At 44.7% G+C, this 21180-nt stretch overlaps 1 protein-coding gene across 2 annotated transcripts in view; it reads left to right on the forward strand.

Annotated features, from left to right (window-relative positions):
* The first annotated feature begins 1057 nt into the window (after nt 1–1057).
* Nucleotides 1058–21180, forward strand: part of SMPDL3B (sphingomyelin phosphodiesterase acid like 3B) — a 33964-nt gene continuing 13841 nt past the window's right edge. Inside the window, exons 1-3 of one of the 2 annotated variants that reach the window (XM_049878443.1) lie at nt 1058–1463; nt 13430–13643; nt 17147–17244. In XM_049878443.1, the coding sequence (XP_049734400.1) occupies nt 1403–1463; nt 13430–13643; nt 17147–17244 (373 nt within the window). In that variant the 5' untranslated portion in view covers nt 1058–1402. The remainder of the gene's footprint in view (nt 1464–13429; nt 13644–17146; nt 17245–21180) is intronic. The other variant, XM_049878442.1, reaches the window with a different exon arrangement.

Here is a 21180-nt window from a genome sequence, read left to right on the forward strand (position 1 = left end):
TGTTAAATGACACCAGCAGGAAGCAGTCAGTCAAATCTTCCAGACTGTAAAAAATTCTATAGGAAGAATGACAGGGGTCCTTTGACAAATAACAAGGAGAAAAAGGGGAGGAGGTGGAGAGTCTAGAGACTAAGAGACACATCAATCAAAGGCAATGTGTGGACATTGTTTGGATCCTGATTCGAATGAACCAGTTGTAAAAAAAAAAATGACAAGGTAATTGAGGAAATGTTAACAGGCTGAGTATCTATTTGGTGATACTAAAGAATTACTGCTGTCATTTTAGACCTGATAATGGTGTTATCATTACGTTAGGTAAAAAAGGAGTCTTAATCCTTTAGAGATACATTTATGGACAAAACCATATGGTCTCTGGAATTTCTTTTAAAATAATCCAATAGAGTTGGGGTGGGGTATAGAGGAAATAAGACTGGCCATAAATTCATAATTGCTGAAGCTGGAGGGTGAGTACTTGGTAGTTTATTACAGTATTCTCTCTACTTCTGTATATGTTTGGCAATTTCAATAATAAAATGTTAAGAAAAGATTAAGACCCTGTCACCTCTTCCCAGAAGCCCACTTGGTTTCTTTAGTCTGAGTTAGACCTCTCAGTTTGAGTTAGATCCCTCTCTGGGCTTGTCAATTAAATTTAAAAACCAATGGTTCACCTCTATTTCTGCCCAAGTCTTGTCAGTGCAAGGGCTGCCCCAGGTCCCCACTATCTCTCTGGGACGTAGTTCCTGGCATAAGTGAATGAATGAATGAATATTACTCTGACCTCTTCATTTGTTTTTGAGCATCTTCATCTCCAGCTAGCAGTTTCTTTAATGGTAAAGGCCAGCTATTTTGTATGTGTTGGTTTGTTCCAGGGCTTTGAACCGGTTTGTTCCGGCTCATTCTGGTTCAAACCTCTGCTGAGAATATGCAGGATTCTCAGAATTGGTCCCTAACCGACAGCATTTGCATCCCCTGGGGACTTGTTAGAAATGCAAATTCTCAGCAGAAGTTTGAACTAGAAGGAACCTGTCAGAAGCCTTGATTTGTTCTGGTGCAGTGGGGCAATGTAAAAACTCTGAAAGTGTTCTATTGGCCTCTCAGTGACTAAGGTTGGATGAGTTCCCAGGACTGACATGATCTGAGGAACTGGCAATACAGGTGTTGTTTTCCACTTATGAGTCCAAAGGCTGCCTTCCATCCTCGCTGGCATTCTCTGGGGCAAACCCAGCTCACACCTTGCTGGGTGAGGGAGAAAAAGCCAGAGGAATCAGGTGCCCTGGATGACTTGGAACACAGATAAAAGGAAAGTTTTGCTCAGGCACGTGACTGTGAACTACAATTTAGGGAACTTGCAGCGTGAACAGTAGCTCCTGGAGACTGCTGTGGAGGTCACCCCACCCCGAGAATGAAGCTGCTCAGGTTGCTGATTTTCCTGGCCCACTGGGGAGTCCCCAGGGCTGAACAAGGTACGGCGCCACGGAGAAAGCCTGTCATGTCTTTGTTTTGTACTGTGGTCAGGATTGCTGGAAGCTGCTCACTGAAAGCTGAAAGTGCTGCTAAAAATAGCGAGGCTGGGAGCTAGGGCAGGGAATTAGGGTGGGGAGTCAGTGAGGGCTGGATGGTGCTGCTTGAGCCTGAAGATTCTAAGTGCTGTGACAGCTGGCCAGGGGAGGAACACTGACTTTGTTCCGCAGTTTGGGTACATAAGAGCCAGTTGCTAGAGGTAGAAGTTGGCAGAAAAAATTAATGAACTCACTCAACAAATATTGGTTGAGGGGCTTCTAGATACCGTGTATCAGGAGTACAGCAGAGAAGAAAACAAAGTCCTGGTTCTCATGAAGCTTTCCTTCTATTGAGGAGAAACAAACAAGCAAAACACACACACACACACACACACACACACGCCAACAAGTAAAATACATAGTATGCCAGGAGGGGATAAGTATTATGGAGAATAATAACTTGTGTGTGTTTAAAAGGATCCTTGGGCTGCTGTATTGAGACTGTAATGGAGTAAAGGTAGGGTGACCAATTCAACCCAGCCTGCCTGAGACTTTCCTGGTTTTAATGCCCTGGGCACTTCCTCGGTCCCAGGCAAACTGGTATGGTTGGTTACCCTAGTAAAGGGGAAGCAACAAAAATCCAGTGAGAGAAGCTGGAGGCTCAGACCAGGGTGGTAGAAGTGGGGGGGTGGTGGGAAATGACCTGATTCTGGACAAGATTGCTGACAAATGGTGGGTGTGAGAGAAAGAGGAAATAAGGGGGACTCCGAGGTTTTCAGTCCTAGCAACTGGCAGAATGGAGTTGTCCTTTGCTGCGTGGGGATGACTGAGATGCAGGAGGAGGAGATCAGCAGCGGTTTGGTTGGGACATGTCCAGTTTGAGATACTGATTAGATTTCCTTGTGCTTAGAGAGGAATTGTGGGAGGGCTGGACTGGTGGTTTTCCTTAGGATTCTAGACTGTCCTTTTCTGGATCCCTTTCAATGGGACTTCAGAGATGATCCAGCACCCTTTCTCTATAGCTGCAGAAATTGAGGCCCAGACAGGGGAAGGCACTGGCTCAAGGTTGTTCTCCTTTCTTGCCTCTGTGCCAAGGGTGGATTACCCAGTAAGCATGGTATACACTGGCTTGCACTAGCAAGGTATGCAAGGGCTCAACTGTAATTACTTGCTAATCTGTGGTGAGGGAAACCCTGGTGGCGTAGTGGTTAAGTGCTACGGCTGCTAACCAAAGGGTCAGCCATTCAAATCTTCCAGGCACTCCTTAGAAACTCTATGGGGCAGTTCTACTCTGTCCTATAGGGTCGCCATGAGTCGGTTTGGTTTTGTTTTGGTTAATCTGTGGTGAGTAGTTTCACACGGGTTTCACCACATCGTTGATGTGGTGTGGATGGATGAAATTGTGCACCGCAGATTGGCGGGAAAGCACAATTGGGCTCACGTGTACCTTGCTTGTTGGATAATCCATCACTGCCCCTGGCGCTCAGTCCTCCCAGGCTGGAGTCCAAAGTGGTCAGTCGACTTTCTCAGACACTACCCAAGAGCAGCTAAGAGCTTTGGCAAAGCGCTGTGCTGGAATGGCCAGGGATCTCAGGCCACAAGGAGCAGCACCAGTGCTTGGTGGGCAGGAGACCAGAATGAAATGCCTGGGAAGGACTCAGATCCAAAAGCTGAGAAGTAAAGGTGAAAGACACCTCTAGAACAAGCCCTGAGAGGAATGTCATTCCCTGTGAGGGCAATTAGCTTGGGAGAGGGCTGAGAGCGGCAGCCCTGCTTCAACCCTGGAGACAGATACCCCAGCTTTCTTCAGGGGTGTCAAGGGACTGCCAGTCTGACTGGAGACTTGGGAATAACTGAAAGAATCTTCCACTCTTCTCATGCTTTCACTTTCAATTATGTTTCCAGTGGGCGCTGCCCCCCACCCCAGAACCCAGAGTCTTAGTGGCTAAAATGCACAAAGATGTTCACTGCAGCATTATTTATAATAATGAAAAATTGCTAGCAACAATGATGAAGTAGTTGAAGAGAATATGGTATGACAACTTGGTGGAAAATTTCAAGATAATACAGCAAAATTGAAAACAATAAGTAACATTTATTAAATATTCATTATGTGCCAAGCACTGCTAAAATTTCTGCATACTTAATTTTTACATTATACTCTCACAACAGTCGTGTGAAGTAGGGATTATCATCCCCATTTTACAGACAAGGAAACTGAGCCTTAGAGAAGTTAAGTAACTACCCAAGGTTACACAGCTAGTAAGTGTCTGAGTCTGGATTTGAACCCACGTCATCAACTTCACTCAGTTTATAAAATAATGGAATGTTAAAAAAGCAAAAAAACAAAACCCTAAGAAGAGATAACATTTATTTATTGAACACTTATGATGGGCCAGGCTTGGTGCTAGGTGCTTGACATACGCTGTCCTTTCAGGAGTCATTTGAAAAATGAAAAAAAATCATTTGATTTTTATAGTCCCTGTGAGGCAGGTACTTTTCTTATTATACCCATTTTGCAGATGAAGAAAAAGAAGGTCAAAATCATCATTTGCCCAAGATTCCGCAGCTAGGAAATGGCAATGCAAAGTTGTGCTTGGCTGCCCTATGCTCCATGTCCATTAACAGGTCCTCTGGGGACAGTTGGTTTTATAGAACCAGTGAAACCTGTGAGAGCCGGAACTCAATGGGAATGCCTTGTTTTCCCTGGAGTCACAAGCCTTCCACCTTTGACAGGGTGCAGTCTTACCACTTTTCTGTCTCTCCTTTTAGCGGAAAATATTTGAGTTTTCCTTCTCTGACAGGTTTCCACCTCAAACAGGTTCAGGCTTTCACAGATTTTATAGTACTATTTTTTCTCTTTCATCTAAACTTTCTGGAATCTTTACATCCATAATTTAAAAGGAAAATCAAATTTACACAGAATTCCACAGCCCCTGTACGTTTTTTCAGAATCAGGGTCTCTTCTTGAAATGCATGAGAACTTTGAGACCCCCAACCAGGCAGCAAATTATCCCAGCTTTGCGTAAAGCATCGGGTTTTCTGACTCCACCTTCCTTAGCTAAGAGCTTGGGTAGGGCCCCAGCTTGCCAGCTCCTCCACCCACACATACTAAGCAATGGTGCACTTATTCTACAGCTTCTTTCTGCAGAGAAACAGACAACGTCCTCCAGCATGGACTAGCACAATAAAGAAACGTTTCCCTAAAGGCCAGGCTAGGGCTGAAGGAACAGGACCTGCCAGGGAAGGGGAACGCCAGTCCCCATGCTGTATGGCCTGAGCCTAGGTTCCACATCTGTAAAACAGGAGTAATAACACCTGCCTTGTGGAGTTGTTTGGAGGAGGATTGTGAGGGGAATCCATGTACTTAACACAAAAACCAAAAAAACCAAACCCATCGATGTAGAGTGGATTCCGACTCGTGGGGACCCCATGTGTGTCAAAGTAGAACTATGCTCCAGAGGGTTTTAATGTTACCGAAGTAGATCACCAGGCCTTTCTTCTGTGGTGTCACTGGATGGATTCGAACCACTAACCTTTCAGTTAGTAGCTGACAGCAAACCATTTGTGCCACCTAAGGACCATATATATATTTCTAAGGACCATACGTATTTAACACAACACCTATTGACCGTTTGCTATCAATTCTGACTACAGCGACCCTATAAGACAGGATAGAACTGCCCCATAGAATTTACAAGCAGTGGCTGGTGGATTCGAACTGCCAGCCTTTGGTTGGCAGCCAAGCTCAGAATCACTGGGCCACCAGGGCTCCTATGTAACGCAAGGGGTCAGAAAGTAAATGCTGGTTTTAACAAATGAACACTGCCTTTTGGGAGTCCTTAGTTTACAGAGGACGAATTGCAATTAAAATATGTCTGTGGTTAGCAAAGGATTGAAATAGGGACCAAAATCGCTTTGTTGTGTGGCTTATACACAATAACAGGTAGAACTCACGGAATCACGGGGAGTTAGAACTGGCAGTGCACTCAAAACATTTAGTCAAATCTCTCAGCTTACACTTGAGGAAATGAAATTGAGCCTTAAGAGAAGAGGGGGACAGTGTGGTCCAGGGAATGAGAGCTAAGTCTGGCTTTCTTGCCTCATGGCTGGTGCTCTGTATGGGACAACTCCTTTTGTCCGCACAGCCACCTCTCTGCTATGAACATTACTATCCTCATTTTACAGATGAGGAAACCAAGGCTCAGCAAGGGGCAGTCCCTGCCGCTGCCTGTGTGGAGGGGCCAGGATTCAAAACAAGATTTATCATTTACAAATTTCATGCATGTTCCTTCAAAACCAACCTGTTACCTCAATCCAGAAACCTAGGTCCTTCCTCTGGTTCTGCCTTTTAATATTTATGTGAACTTGTACCTCTATTTCACTATCTATAAAATAGGGATAAAGCAGAGAAGAGATTAAACGTGATAATTAAGTGAGATAATGCATGTACTTTGTAAAGAGCTGTAAAAATTTAAGGGCTTTTTTTTTTTTTTAATTTTCAAGGTCACATTGCTAGCTGTTGTTGTTGTTAGGTGTCATTGAGTCGATTCTGACTCATAGCGACCCTATGCACAATAGAATGAAACACTGCCTGGTCCTGCGTCATCCTCACAATTGTTGCTATACTTGAGCCCATTGTTGCAGCCACTGTGTCAATCCATCTCATTGAGCATCTTCCTCTTTTTTGATGACCCTGTACTTTATCAAGAATGATGTCTTTCTCCAGGGACTGATCCCTCCTGAAAACATGTCCAAAGTATATGAGAGTATGTCTTGTCATCCTTGCTTCTAGGAAGCCTTCTGGTTGTACTTCTTCCAAGACAGATTTGTTTGTTCTTCTGGCGGTCCGTATTCAACATTCTTCGCTAACACCACAACTCAAAGGTGTCAATTCTTCTTCGGTCTTCCTTATTCATTGTCTAGCTTTCACACTGCATATGAGGCGATTGTAAAAACACCATGGCTTGGATCAGGTGCACCTTAGTCCTCAAGTTGACATCTTTGCTTTTCAACACTTTAAAGAGGTTTTTTGTGGCAGATTTGCCCAGTGCAATGCGTCTTTTGATTTCTTGACTGCTGCTTCCATGGGCGTTGATTGTGGATCCATGTAAAATGAAATCCTTGGCAACTTCAGTCTTTTCTCCATTTATCATGACGTTGCTTATTGGTTCAGTTGTGAGGATTTTTGTTTTCTTTATGTTGAGGTGTAATCCATACTGGAGACTGTCGTCTTTGATCTTAATCAGTTAGTGCTTCAAGTCTTCTTCACTTTCAGTAAGCAAGGTTGTCTCATCTGCATAACTCAGGTTGTTGATGAGTGTTCCTCTATTCTTGATGCCTGGTTCTAGCATTGCTAGCTAGTGGCAGAACACTGATCATTTCCATTCTTACATGATATGAATCCCAGGTCTACCACTAATTAGTTCAGTTTCCTCATCTGTAAAATAAGTACAGTAGTAGAATGCATTTCATAATGTCATGAGGCTATATGGGGTAGTGTCTGGCATTCTGTGGATGCTAAGCAAGTGGCAGATGACTTCCTCTTGTCTGCGACATAAGCAAATTCACCCTGTGGCCATTTTAAGAACTTCTTAGGCTCTGTTGTTAGGTGCCTCCAGTCAGTTTCCACTCATAGTGACACTATTAAGCATTCTGCTGCTAACCGAAACATCAGCAGTTCGAACCCCCCAGCTGCTCAGTGGGAGAAAGATGTGGCACTGTGCTTCCATAAAGATTACCTCAGAAACCTTATGGGGCAGTTCTACTCTGTTCTATAAAGTCATTATGAGTCGAAATCGACTTCACGGCAATGGGCCTGGTTTGGTTTTCTTGGAACACTTACTGCAGCAGATTGCCAGGTCTATCTCCTGAGGAACCGCTAGGTGGGTTCGAACCACCACCCTTTGGGTTAGCAGCTCAGTGCTTAATTGTTGGGCCACCAGGGCTCCCTTTCTTAGGCTCCTGGAATGGCTCTTCCAAATCTTCTCCACCTCATCACGAACTATAGTAAACGAATCCCATATTATATATGATTTGAAATTTTTAATATTGCTTTTGAAATGAATTATTGATTTTGATGGGATAGTTTTTTCCTGCACTTTTGAAGAGGATGCATTTTTTTCCCCGGTCTCACATACTTCTGTGGGTATTGCAAAGCTGCCTCGCGTGTCATCCCCAGGTGACAAGATGACCCGGTGACCCTGCCTTTAGTGAAGGAGGAGGAGGGCGGGGAGACCATTTTGCCTGCCCGGGGATGGGGAGTAAGGCTGAGCTCTCAAAATTAAAACCAGAGGGTACGCTGTGCCCAGCGGCTCTCTGCTTAACGAAGCAAGTTCCTTCTTCGCTTGGTTCCACCTCAGAAGTCCCGGCCCTCCCTCTGGTGCCTGCCCGCATCTATCCTCCCGAGAGTAGCGCAGGGGAGTCTGGAGGGAGCTGAGAACCAGGGCCCACTCTGGTCCTCGTTCCTTTGATCCCGTGTCTCCCCCTCGCGGTGAAATGGGGCCTTGGCAGATCCACCAGAGACCGAACTGGGGGAGGAACGGCTGCTTCGCGTTTTCTGAGCGTTTATGCATTATTCCTAGCCCCTCTCAGTCTAGAAGCTCTGCGGAAGTAATCATGGGGATGGCTCAGGACCCGGAAGCAGTTCTTTCTATTGTGCATAGGGTTGCCAGGAGTCCGTGAACTCCTTAGCACCTCATTACAATAGTAAGGTCGCATTATCTCATTTTAATCCGCACAATGACCCCGGAAGGTAGGGGACGCTGTTGACCCCATTTTACTGTCGAGGAAACTGAGGCAGAGTAAGTTCCTTATGTTCACACAGCTAGTGGTCTGTGGAACTGGAATTCCAACCCAAGTCTGGGCCCACATTGAACCTGATTTCAAATTTATTTTTTTCTTAATAATTAATGAATACTACAGACAGGTGGAGCCTGAGCGGCACAGTGGTTAAGAGCTGGCCTGCTAACCAAAAGGTGCGCAGTTCGAATCCACCAGCCACTCCTTGGAAACCCTATGGGGTGGTTCGACTCTGTAGAACCCATCTGTAGGGTCACTGTGAGTCAGAATGGACTAGACAGCAACAAGATGGGTTTGGTTTTTTAATGACAGCTGAGATTGGTATACCTTTAAAAAAAGGAACAAAAACTCAATACATGAATACCTTCTTACTGTAAAAAATTCAAGCAATCCAAATAAATAAAACCTTGATTTTCAGAATGTGGTCTGTAAACCAGCAACATGATCACCCCCTGAAAGGCTGTTGGAAATGCAGGCTCTTAGGCTGCACCCCAGACCTAGGAAATCAGACTCTTCATTTTAACAAGATCCCCAGGTGAGGCGCCTGCACAGTCTAAAGTGTAAAGTGTTAAAGCGCCGCTTCTCCACACCCTCCCAGACTCACTCCTGGCCCCAGGAGGAATTGCTAGTAACAGTCTGGTGTCTAGATTCTTCTCCACAAGTCCTTTCTCATTCACTATCTTATTTGATGCTCACAGAGGAGGCAGTTCAGATGTCAAACACCCTCATATTCAGCAAGGCCAAGTGACTTGCCCGATGTCCTTTAGCAAACACATGAAAGAGCAGAGATTAGAAACCAAATATCCCACCTCCCCATCCAGGTCCTTCTGCCCATTCCTTCTGCGTGACATACTAATTAGAGTTTAATTCCTTTGGTGCGAGACGTCAGGCCCTCACAGTCTGTGATCAATTCCATAGAAACCTGTTGCTCCCATTATTTTATGGGTAACATATACGTACTATTATATCCACTTTCTTAGGTTCCAAGTCAACAGGTATGACAACAGTGTGTCCCAGCTTTGGAGCAGAGAGGTCTGGGTTTGAGTCTCGGTTTCCTATAAAATGGGCATAAGAATCCCTACCTCACAGGATGGTTGAAAAAGGATGAAATGAGATAAGCTAGAGCCCTCACCTAGCTAACATTCTTTGGGTGATTAATATTCTAATCATCCTCCTTACAGCCTTGCTCATTCATTTGCCCATCTTCCACATCCCAGGCACTGTTCTAGGAGCTGAGGATACAAGGATAAATAAGACAGATTTTGTTCCCTCACGGAATGGACATTTTAGACATGGAAAATGGATGATAAGCAAGCAAGGAAGCAAGATAATTTCATATATGTTAATAAGCAAGCAAGGAAATGAGATAACTTCATATACGCTGGTGGTGTAGTGGTTAGGAGCCACAGCTGCTAACCAAAAGGTTGGCAGTTCAAATCCACCAGGCACTCCTTGGAAACCCTATGGGGCAGTTCTACTCTGTCCTGTAAGGTCACTATGGTCAGAATTGACTTGATAGCAATGAGTTTGTTTTTGTTTTTTTTTCAAATATATTTGTGATCACAATACATGTGAGTGGTTACAGTCTCCCTATTATAGACAAAGACTCTCAGTTTGGGTAAAAAATAAAACTGCAGGCATATTCTATCTGCATATCTAAGAGACATATCTAAAATATAAAGATACTGGTTTTACCCCTTTAAAAGTCACATTTCCCTGGAAGAAGATCTAGAGACAGAGGCATGTTGACCTCTGAATCTCAGTTTCCTTATCTGTAAAATGGGGATACCAAAAAAAAAAAACAAACCCCACTGCCGTCGAGATAGCGATCAATAAACACCTCTCAGGGTTGTGGTGGGGATGACTGTGCAATGCACATGGGAGAGAAAATGACTTGCGTCATTTGTCATTTGTATCTTAGTGTGAACAAGTTTCAGATCCTTTCCCGAAACCAGGCTTAGATCAGAAGTGGGCAAAAGCTTAAGAACACCTGTGGGCCTGTCCTGGAGTTCTGGTGGTGCAGTGGTTAAGAGCTGTGGCTGCTAACCAAAAGGTGCGCAGCTGGAATCCACCCACAGCTCCTTGGAAAGTCTGTGGGGCAGCTCTACTCTGTCCTGTGGGTTGCTGTGAGTTGGGATGGACTCAACAGCAACGAGCTTATTCTAGAACCTGCTGAATATCCTGTGGCTTGGGTAGGGCCCCGGCTATCTAAGCCTTGAAGGCAACAGGGGAAGCCCGACTCCTTGGCCTAGGCTCAGCTTCCTGGGGGGTGAGGGTGGGGTTGATATTGGCTCCGACTGACACTGGAAAGGGGGAAGGAAGTGACGGCAGTGGTAAAGGGTGATGAAATCCCAGGGCCTGGCCCCACCCTGGTCTTAGCCAGAAACACTAGGTTTAGGGCAGAGGGCCAAAACCTATTCAACTGTCCTTCAATGAACAGTCACTGAAACTACTTGTGCCAAGTGCTGTGCCGGGTACGCATGACAAATCCACTCCATCTCTCCTGTTTCTCTGGATTCTTTCCTCTGTATTACACCAAGAGATTTTTGGCATCTCAGCTTCACTTAGTTAAGAGCGGAGTCCAGGTTTTGGTCCACCACTTTAGCAAACAGGACCACCCCAGATGCTTGAGCTGCCACCCTGAATCCAGGATCACTAGCAAGACACTCATATGAAAAATTTAGCCCATTCTGAAAGTATGGCTTTTCTTCTCTGGTCAGGCACTCTTAGATTCCATTTCTAGACATAGCCTCATTTTTTGTTGGTATTAATTAACAAGATCTTACAATTCATTTGGTATGTAGGCCTTTTCCTCCCAGATTAGGTTTTCGTATTTGTTTCCCTGGAACATGATAGGATCTGGCTTTAGTTATGAGCTCAGAGAGGTAAATTAACTTGCCCAAGGTCACACAGCTAGTTTGTGACTCTAGGGCCTGAGCTCTTGAATCCCACACTCTCTTTTATTTTTTTTTTACTGTGATTTAGGTGAAAGTTTGTAGAGCGAATTAGTTTCTCATTAAACAGTTAATACAACAATTGTTTTGTGACATTGGTTGACAACCCCGTAATGTGTCAACACTCTCCCCTTTTCCACCCCAGTTTCCCTGTTTCCAGCCGTACAGTTTTCCTGTCCATTCCTGCCTTCTCGTCTTTGTTTCGGGGCCAGTGTGCCCTTTAGTCCTGTGCATGATTGAACTAAGAAGCACATCCCTCATGTGTGTTATTGTTGGCCCTATAGACCTGTCTGATCTTTGGCTGAAGGGTGAATCTCAGGAGTGACTTTGGTAATGAGTTAAAAGGGAGTCTGGGGCCACACTCTTGGGGTTTCTCCAGTCTCTGTTAGACAAGCAAGCCTGTTTTTTTTGTTTTTTGTTTTTTTGTATTTGTTCTACATTTTTCTCCCACTCAGTCACGGACCCTCTATTGTGATTCCTGCCAGAGCAGTCGATGGTGGTAGCTGGGCACCATCTAGTTGTTCTGGGCTCAGTCTGGTGGAGGTTGTGGTAGTTGTGGTCCATTAGTCCTTTGAACTAACCTGTCTCTTGTGTTTTTGCTCTTCTTCATTCTCCTTTGCTCCAGCCAGGATGGGACCAGTAGATATATCTTCTATGGCCACTCTCAGGCTTTTAAGACCCTAGTTGTTACCCATCACAGTTGGATGTAGAACATTCTCTTTATAGACTATATTATGCCAATTGAGCTAGTTGTCCCTCAAGACCATGGTCCCCAGCCCTCAGCCCAGTAGCCCCATCTGTCAGGGCATTCGGATGTGACTGTGAAGCTTCTATGACTTTGCACTTGCCAAGTTGTGCTGACTTTCCCAGTATTGTATACTGTCTTACCCCTCACCAAAGGGTATATTTAGGTCTAATTTGAATTAGTTTTTGTGTATAGTGTGAGGTATGGGTCCTGTTTCATTTTTTTTTACAGATGGACATCCAGCTTTGCCAGCACCATTTGTTAAAAAGACTGACTTTTCCCCATTTAACGGACTTCGGGACTTGGTCAAAGATCAGGTGGCTGTAGGTGGATGGATTTACATCTGGGTTCTCTATTCTGTTCCATTGGTCAATGTGTCTATCATTGTACCACTACCAGGCTGTTTTGTCTGCCGTAGCTGTATAGTAGTTTCTGAAGTCAGGTAGTGCAAGGCCTCCTACTTTGTTATTTTTCTTCAATAATGCTTTACTTATCTGGGTCCTCTTTCCTTTCCATATAAAGTTAATGATTAATTTTTCCACCTCATTAAAGAATGTTGTTGATATTTGGATTGCATTGCACTATATCTGTAGATTGCTTTGGGTAGAACTGACATTTGTATAATGTTGAGTCTACCTATCTGTGAGCATGGTACATGTTTTCATTCATGTAGGTCTCTTTTGGTTTCTTGAAGTAGTGTTTTGTAGTTTTCTTTGTATAGGTCTTTTACATCCCTGGTTAGATTTATTCCTAAGTATATTATTTTTTTAGGGGCTATTATAAATGGTATTGCTTTCCTGATTTCCTTTTCATAGTTCTCTTTTTTGATATATAGAAATCCAACTGATTTTTGTATGTTTATCTTGTATCCTGCTATTCTGCTGAATCTTTCTATTAGTTCGAGTAGTTTTCTTGTGGAGTCTTTAGGGTTCTCTGTGTATTGTATCACATCATCTGTGAACAGGGGTGGCTTTAATTCTTCCTTACCAATTTGGATGCCCTTTATTTCTTTTTCTTGCCTATGGCTCTAGCTAGGACTTCCAGCACAATGTTAAATAGCAGTGGTGATAAAGGGCACCCTAATCTTGTTCCTGTTCTCAAGGGAAATGTTTTCAGCCACTCTCTGTTGAGAATGATGTTAGCTGTTGGTTTTGCATAGATACACCTTTTATTATGTTGCGGAATTTCCCTTCTATTCCTATCTTATTGAGAGTTTTTTTCAGGAATGGGCGTTGGACTTTGTGAATGCTTTTTTATGGCAATTGAGATGATCATGTGATTCTTTTATTTTATTTATGTGGTGGATTATGTTGATTGATTTTCTAATGTTGAACCATCCTTGCATGCCTGGTATGAATCCTACTTGGTTGTGGCATATTATTTTTTTTTATATGGTGCTGTACTGAGGGAGGGTGTCTCTTCCTCTGCAGGGAAGTTCTGGCACATCTCTGACCTGCACCTTGACCCGGACTACAAGGTATCCGAAAACCCTCTCCAGGTGTGCCCATCGGCCGGCTCTCAGGCTGTATTCAATGCAGGCCCCTGGGGCAACTACCTCTGCGACTCTCCCTGGGTCCTCATCAACTCCTCCATCCATGCCATGAAGCAGATCCTGCCAGAGCCGGACTTCATTCTCTGGACTGGGTGAGAGCAGTCACATCAACAGTTACCCTTTGCCAGGCACTTTCTGCATACCACATTCCAGCCATGCCCTTTACCATATTATCTCCTTTAATTGCCCAGTCAGCCTTGTGTTCCAGATAAGGAACCTGAAACTCAAAGGAGTTAAGCCACTTGCCCAAGCCTGGGTCTGGGTAATTCCGGCCTGTGCTCACAAACTCCATGTCCCCTGGCCTCAAAACACAGCTCCCACTGAGGCTGGAGACTTGGTCGTGGAATGTCTGAGCATCTGGTGAACTAGATTTTAATTTCTTTACTACATTTTTTTCTCTTTAATTTTTTTTTTTTTGATGGCATGTGTTTTCAGTGTTGGAATGCATACTTACTAATTGAGTGTGTTTAGATTTTTGGTTGGTAATATGGATTTTAAGAAATATGATCTGGTAATACAAACCACCAGTGAAATGGGCAGCGCTATAGTGCCACCGATCAGTGGCATAACAATATATCAATGAGGGCTGTATAAATAATTTATTGTGGGAGCCTTTCCATTACGTTTCATGAGGAGCCTCTGGTTTTCCAAATACGACACAGAAAAACCAAAACAAACCCATCAAGGCTCCCTAACTATCACACAGGAAAGCCGTAATTATGCTTGCAAGACTTTTCTCACAGAAATAAAGGCAAAAGTTTACAAAACGAACATATCCACAAAACAGTACCTAATAGAATGTTCAACCTTTACAACAATGAGGCTCCAACTCCAGCCTGCTGAGCTTCACACATTTCAAAAGGGACCCACCTTGACACTAAATGCATTAGAACCAGAATAGCACCTTACCTCGGAGGTCCAGAAGCATAAAATGTGGCTGGTATACCATTAACCTGGTGATAATGAAAGAGTTAAGCTGTGAGACAAACATAGGAGCCACTCTTGGGGTGTAGGGACTCCTAGCCCTTAGATCCCGAAGTAGGGATGGAAGAAGGTATGGGGGCTGAAAGTGGTCCATGGGTGAGACCAAATGTCCTGTCAGCTTCTGGCCACAGTGGGCTGCCCAGTGCTCTGGGGAGTTGCTCTGGGTAGAACACTGCTGGGCACAGGGGTGGCATAGATGCTTAGCCACAGAGGTGTAGTTTCTGCCCTTCATCCAAGGATGCTGCTATAAATCCTTTAACTTTCCTCACAGGCTGCCTCCTTTATCACTGGTGGTTTACTCATTCACTCCCTCCCTCACTTGTCTCAGTTCAGCTTTGGGGTAGACACTGGGAATACTGAGATAATGGAGACCCAAGCATGCCTTCTGGGAGCTCACAATCTTGTGGGCAACACTGACAAACCCACCAATCATTATGTCCCAGGGTGGAGAGAGGGTCACCAGCTGGGGAGGGAAAGATATGGGAGCCTTGTGGGGCCCTGACCCAATCTGGCTGGCAGGGTTGGGGAACGGGTGAGCAAGGCTGGAGAGAGCTCTGATTTTGTGCTCCTTCTGCCGGTCTCCTATAGGCCTGGATCAAACCCACCATGCCCCCAGCCGTTCCTGAGTGTGACATGCAGGTGACTAGGAATGACCTTCAGGGGAACGCTGTGGTCGGCAGATGGAGGAACGAGGCTGGAACTTAAGGAATGGACAGTGTCTCAGGAGGGGCCTGGACAGCTCTGGCTTCCCTGGGCTCTAGAATCAATCAGAGAGTGAGATTTAGGCCACGACCCTGAACACTGAGACTCACCTGCTCCTGTGAGGGCTCTTTCTAGAGGAGCCTCTGAATTCTTTGAGAAGGGGGGCTCAGAGGAATGTGTAAAATTAAGATGCGAACCCCCTGGGAAAGGTGGCTGCTTTGGGAAATTTATGATCCTTTAATAGATGCATGACTTTTCTGGAGACATCTGGAACCCCACAGAGGTATACAGCATTGAATCAGAGAACCTCTTAGGATTCTTTATAAATCTTCAATTTCTAAGAAATTTGACTTCTTTAAGGGAGCTGCAGTCTTTGGCTGACAACCTGTAGAAACTGGTCGTGTTTTCCATCAGATGAAATCAGATCCTCTGAACTAAAAAAAAGAATTTTTTTCTAATGTCTTTGGATTCTTGGCCTGTCCCCAAGGAGTTTTAAGAATAAATAGCTCCTCTTGTTGTCCTCATGAAGGCAGCAGAGATGCAATAAGATGTAGTGGGTATGAACATGGACTCTGGAGCCAGGCTGACAGGGTTCAAACCGTGGCTCCATCACATTCTAGCTGTTTACACTCAAGAATTCTTACTTCTCTGTGCCTTGGTTTCCTTCTCTGTAAAATGGAGATATCAGTAGAACTTATGTTGTAGGGTTATTATGAGGAACAAATAAGTGGATATGAATATAAAAACCAAAACCCACTGCCATCGAGTTGATTCCGACTCATAGAGGCCTTATATGACAGGGTAGAACTGCCCCAAAGTCTCCAAGGAGCGCCTGGCAGATTCGAACTGCTGATCTTTTGGTTAGCAGCCATAGCACTTAATCACTACCCCACCAGGTTTCTGGGTATGAACACAACACATAGCAAATGCCTGGCACAAAGTGAGCCAGGGTAAGCTGCTATTAGCAGTATTAATATTATTAAGCTAATTAACTTTCCCGGGAAACCCTGGTGGCGTAGTGGTTAAGTGCTATGGCTGCTAACCAGGTGGTCGGCAGTTCAAATCTGCCAGGCGCTCCTTGGAAACTCTATGGGGCAGTTCTACTCTGTCCTATAGGGTTGCTATGAGTCAGAATTGACTCAACAGCAGTGGGTGGGTTTGGGGCTAGTACCTGAGCAGGGCTGCCTTGCTCTGTATAGTCCAGCAGAGACCTCAGGATCTAGATTGGTGGGACTCCTACCCGTCCCCAAACAAACTTTCTACCATCCTCCTCCCCTCATGCCCCAACTTGGCTGAGCATTTCTAAGGTAGATGCAGGAACTTAGGTCAGTTGAACAGGGGACCAAATGGTCCTGGAGCAGGTCCTGGACCGAACCAAGAATACACTGGAACCCCATACTCTGAAGCCATCTCCAAACTCCTTAGAAGCCCTGGGAAAAAGGGCAGAGTTCAGAGTGGCTTCTCATCCCTGAGCTTCCTGGGGACTTGCAGATGGGACTGGAACTTCCGAGCATCTGTCTCTAAATAGTAATAATATTAATTACAACTTAGCAGCTACTACAACTATATTTTACATATAATTTCCCCATTATTGTTTTATTGTATTCCCCTTTATTATACTCAGAAAAAATTCTGTGAGTAGCTATCATTCTTATCCCTATTTTATAGATGAACTAATAGAGGCTCAGAGAGGTTAAATGATCAAACCAGGGACCAACAGCAGGTAAATGGAAGAGTTGGGATTTGAACTCTGTCCTGTCTGACTCCCAGCTTCAGCCTGGCCATTTCCCCTCAGTGGACATCTGAGGCCCTGTCCACAGGCTTTCTTCTCACTGCAGAGCCTTCTCTTCCGTTTCTTGTGCCCTTCCCCGAGTTGCCTTTACCAAACTGGACTGGTGGTATTTTGTAGGGATGATACGCCTCATGTGCCCAACGAGAAGCTAGGAGAGGCGGCTGTGCTGAAAATTGTGGAACGCCTGACCAACCTCATCAGAGAGGTCTTTCCAGGTAAGGCTCTGTCATTGGACTCCCCACAGCATTCCCTGACCCCAGGTGGGGCCTGGCACAGTGGGAGGCACCAACAGTAAGATCAAGAGTAACCACCTTCATCTACTGACGCTACTGACATCCTGTTGTCGGCCATGTCCTGTGCCAGGCACTTCACAACCATCATTTCTGACCCTCCAACAGTCCTGCAAGGAACGTGTGATCTCATGGGATCTGGGCACACACAGAGTCATATCAATGGTGACATTTCACTGCCTTCCACCCCTACCTGTTTAACCAGATTCACAGTCCCTTCTCAGAGTGTCTACAGTTATATCCAGGTGTCATCCCTGGGTCAGTCTCACATGGGCTTGTACACAGTCCTTGTATGAGTAGGTACGATTGTTATCCCTCCTCCTGGCTGTGGCCCTGGAGTTGGCATCCACTGCTCTCAAACCATCCCCTTGCCGTGGCCTCTGGGAGATGCTCATTTCCATCCAAGGTGCCGTTTATTGGTGCTTCCAAGAATTGCATGATCTGGCAGAGCAGATAGCTCCTGAGAGTGTGAGGCAGCAGCCCTATGGGACACAACAGGGAGAATGGGGCATGCATTCGCCACCTAATGGCACTTGAAAATGTTTTTAAAGAGGCTCTGCCAAACACAAGGTCCTGGGGTGAATGACGCTCATGGGCCGTGTTGTAGGGTAAAAAAAATCACAAAGTTTAGTAAACCAAAAAGAGAGTTTTATTCAGCATATATTCAAAAAGACAAAAGTTGAGAAGTGGACAAGCATGCTGCCAGGGCTAATGTCTGCCTGAGTCCAAGGAAATATTACAGAATAAGCAAGAGTGGGAAAATGGGCAAGCATGCTGCCACAGCCACGTCTGCCCTAGTCCAAAGAATATTACAGGGTCATCAGTATATATTAACATTACAAAATTGGCAAAACCGTTGAAAGCTTCACCTTTTCACAGATTGGCTAGAAACTGTCATCCTACATTTTGAATTGTCTTTCTTAACAATCATTGGTACTGGTTTCAGTAAGGACAGTCAGGAGGGTCTTCATTGGTCCAACAAATTTTCTATTCACTAAATGCTAATTAATAACCACTGCCGTCGAGTTGATTCTGACTCAAAGCGGCCCTATAGGACAGAGTAGAACTGCCCCGTAGAGTTTCCAAGGAGCACCTGGCAGATTTGAACTGCCGACCTCTTGGTTAACAGCCGTAGCACTTAACCATTACGCCACCAGGGTTTCTGAATGCTAATAGAAAAGTGGAAAGTCTTTTGTGTTCTGTTGAAAAGTTCCCTAAAAGATAATTTCTAGGATTCTCCCATCTATTGTCTTTATCTCAGGGCCCAGTCGATGTGTCCTTGTGAGTCCTTGTGAGCCCTTGTGAGCCCAGCTTTAGCTGGCTCACATTCTCTATGCTCAAGGACAGGGAATAATGACTCCAATATTTTTTCCTAAATCAGCCGCCAGCTGAGGACCTCTGAATGCAGCCCATTTACAACCCCCCTTCAGGTTCTGGTGCAGCTGCTCCTTCTGAAGTTCCTAGTCATGGGTGACCAGGACCCAGATATGGAATAATAATAATAGTTAATAACATCAGCAGCAGCAACAACTATATGTACTGAGTATTAAGTGGCAGGTAAGGCTCTAAGAATTTTATATTCATTGTCATGATAATCCTAGAGAAAGATGCTATTACCATCCCAATATTAGTGCTGAGGAATGTGAGCCTTGGGGTCAAGTAAACACTCCAGGTCACGTGGCACGGTGGGGAGGGAAATCCTGGTTTAAGCGCTGAGGTTATCCACTACTCCCACTGCGTCTCACATCTACTCTGAAAACAACTTCCTCTTCTCCATCTCTCCTCAATGTATTCTTTGCCAACACCATAATTCAAAGGTGTCAATTCTTCTTCAGTCAAATAATGGATAAGAAAATGCTTCATTAACTATGATTTAGCATGTTGTTGTTAGGTACCATCGCATTGATTCTGACTCCTGGAGACCCCGTGTGACAGAGTAGAACTGCCCCATAGTGTTTTCTCCTGTGGAGCCACTGGGTGGGTTTGAACAACTAACCTTCCCGTTAGCGGCTGAATGCTTAACCATTGTGTTGCAGGCTAAGGCTCCTCAGCTCGGGACCAAACCCTGCCTAGGTTCTTGCTTTCTATTGACCAAGAATGACCAGGAGAGGCTCAGAGGTTCCACACAAACAAAGGTGTATTAATGGCAGAAAGAAAGTGAAGGCTTGTGAGCGGGAAACAGAGAGGGACCAAGCAACACTAACCTCTGTTCCCCTGAACAAAGGTTTTTCTGGGGCTTATATGGGTTTGGAGAGGATAATAGGGTAATAAATATTTAGTAGGTTTCTTTCAAGGGGCGGGTACTTCTCAGAATGGCCATGCACACTAAATTAGGCTGCCCACATATCGGGAATCCAAGATGGGACCCGTAGCAAAGGCTCCTGGGACTGGGTGGCAGGACTTATCATGGGTGCTGCACCTGCACAGTCCCCCTGCGCCGCTGGTTCGATTCCTGTCACAGGTACTTGCATCAAGCGGTGGTCATCCATCAGTCACCTTCCGGATGTCTGTGTGTGCTCTGGGGACCAGATCTGGTCAGGTCCTTCTGAAAAACATCTTACAAGGGAGTACATTGTTTGTTCTTTCCTTATGGCACATTCCAGATGGGAGTTTTGTATTAGCCAAGCACATGGTATTGTAAGTAAGTTGCAAGTTGCAGGTGTTGTAGGGCTTCTTGCCTAGTCCCTGTTTCTTCCCTATCTCAACTGCACCACCAGGGCTCCTATGATTTAGTGTAGAAATGTAAATTATAAGATTGTATAGCTTTTGCCACACTCACACATTTATTGCATTTTCTAATATCCAAGATGCCATTGACTGTAAGGTGCATCATTATTTTTGGTATCACTTAGAAAAAACTGGTGCCAATTAAAGAATGATCAGTGCTTTCTCATGGCCTCAGTGGTAAATGCACTCCAGCTTTATAGATGTTAGCATGAGAACAAATTAGAAGAGATGAAATGAGGAATTATCTTATTTCAGAATTATAACAAAACAGGTTAAACAGAACATTTTCCATTTTATAGATAAATAAGCTGAAGCACAAAGAGGTCAGGCAACTTGTTGGAGAGGAGCAAGGGACTGAAACTTGAGTTTTCAGATTTCAAGCCATGTGCTCTTCCTGCCAGGTCCCACCTCTGTTACCCATCAGAGTTGCTCCGAACACTGGTCCCTGACTCTTCAACAAGGCAGAGTGGTTGGGAATGCAGGCATACAAATCTGGGTCCCAATTATAGCTCTGCCATGTTCTAGCTGGGTAACTCAGTTTCTCCCTGTGTGAAAAAGAAAACCATGGTACTTGTCCATAGGGTTGTTATAAGAATTGAATAAAGTAATCCATTCACTCATTTAGTCAGTCCACAAATATTTATTGAGCATCTACTATGGATGAGACACTGTTCTAGGGGCAGGGGACATGGCAGTGAACTAGATACCAGGTCATATCCTCACGGAGCTTACACCTGTGTTAAAATAAAAATCATATTAAACCAATAATAGAAATTGACTGGTTTGTTTAACATATGATTTGCAAATTGGGGTAACATTTCACCTTGCTGTTGTTGTTAGGTGCCGTTGAGTGGGTACCGACTCATAGCGACCCTATGTACGACAGAACGAAACACTGCCTGATCCTGCGCCATCCTCACAGCCGTTGTTATGCTTAAGCCCATTGTTGCAGCTACTGTGTCAATCCACCTTGTTGAGGGTCTTTTTCTTTTTCCCTGATCCTCCACTTTACTAAGCATAATTTCCTTCTCCAGGGACTGATTCTTCCTGACAACATGTCCAAACTATGTAAGATGCAGTCTCGCCATCCTTGCTTCTCAGGAGCATTCTGGTTGTACTTCTTCCAAGACAGAT

The sequence above is a fragment of the Elephas maximus genome, chromosome 3 (assembly GCF_024166365.1).
Source record: "Elephas maximus indicus isolate mEleMax1 chromosome 3, mEleMax1 primary haplotype, whole genome shotgun sequence".
Lineage (NCBI taxonomy): Eukaryota > Metazoa > Chordata > Mammalia > Proboscidea > Elephantidae > Elephas > Elephas maximus.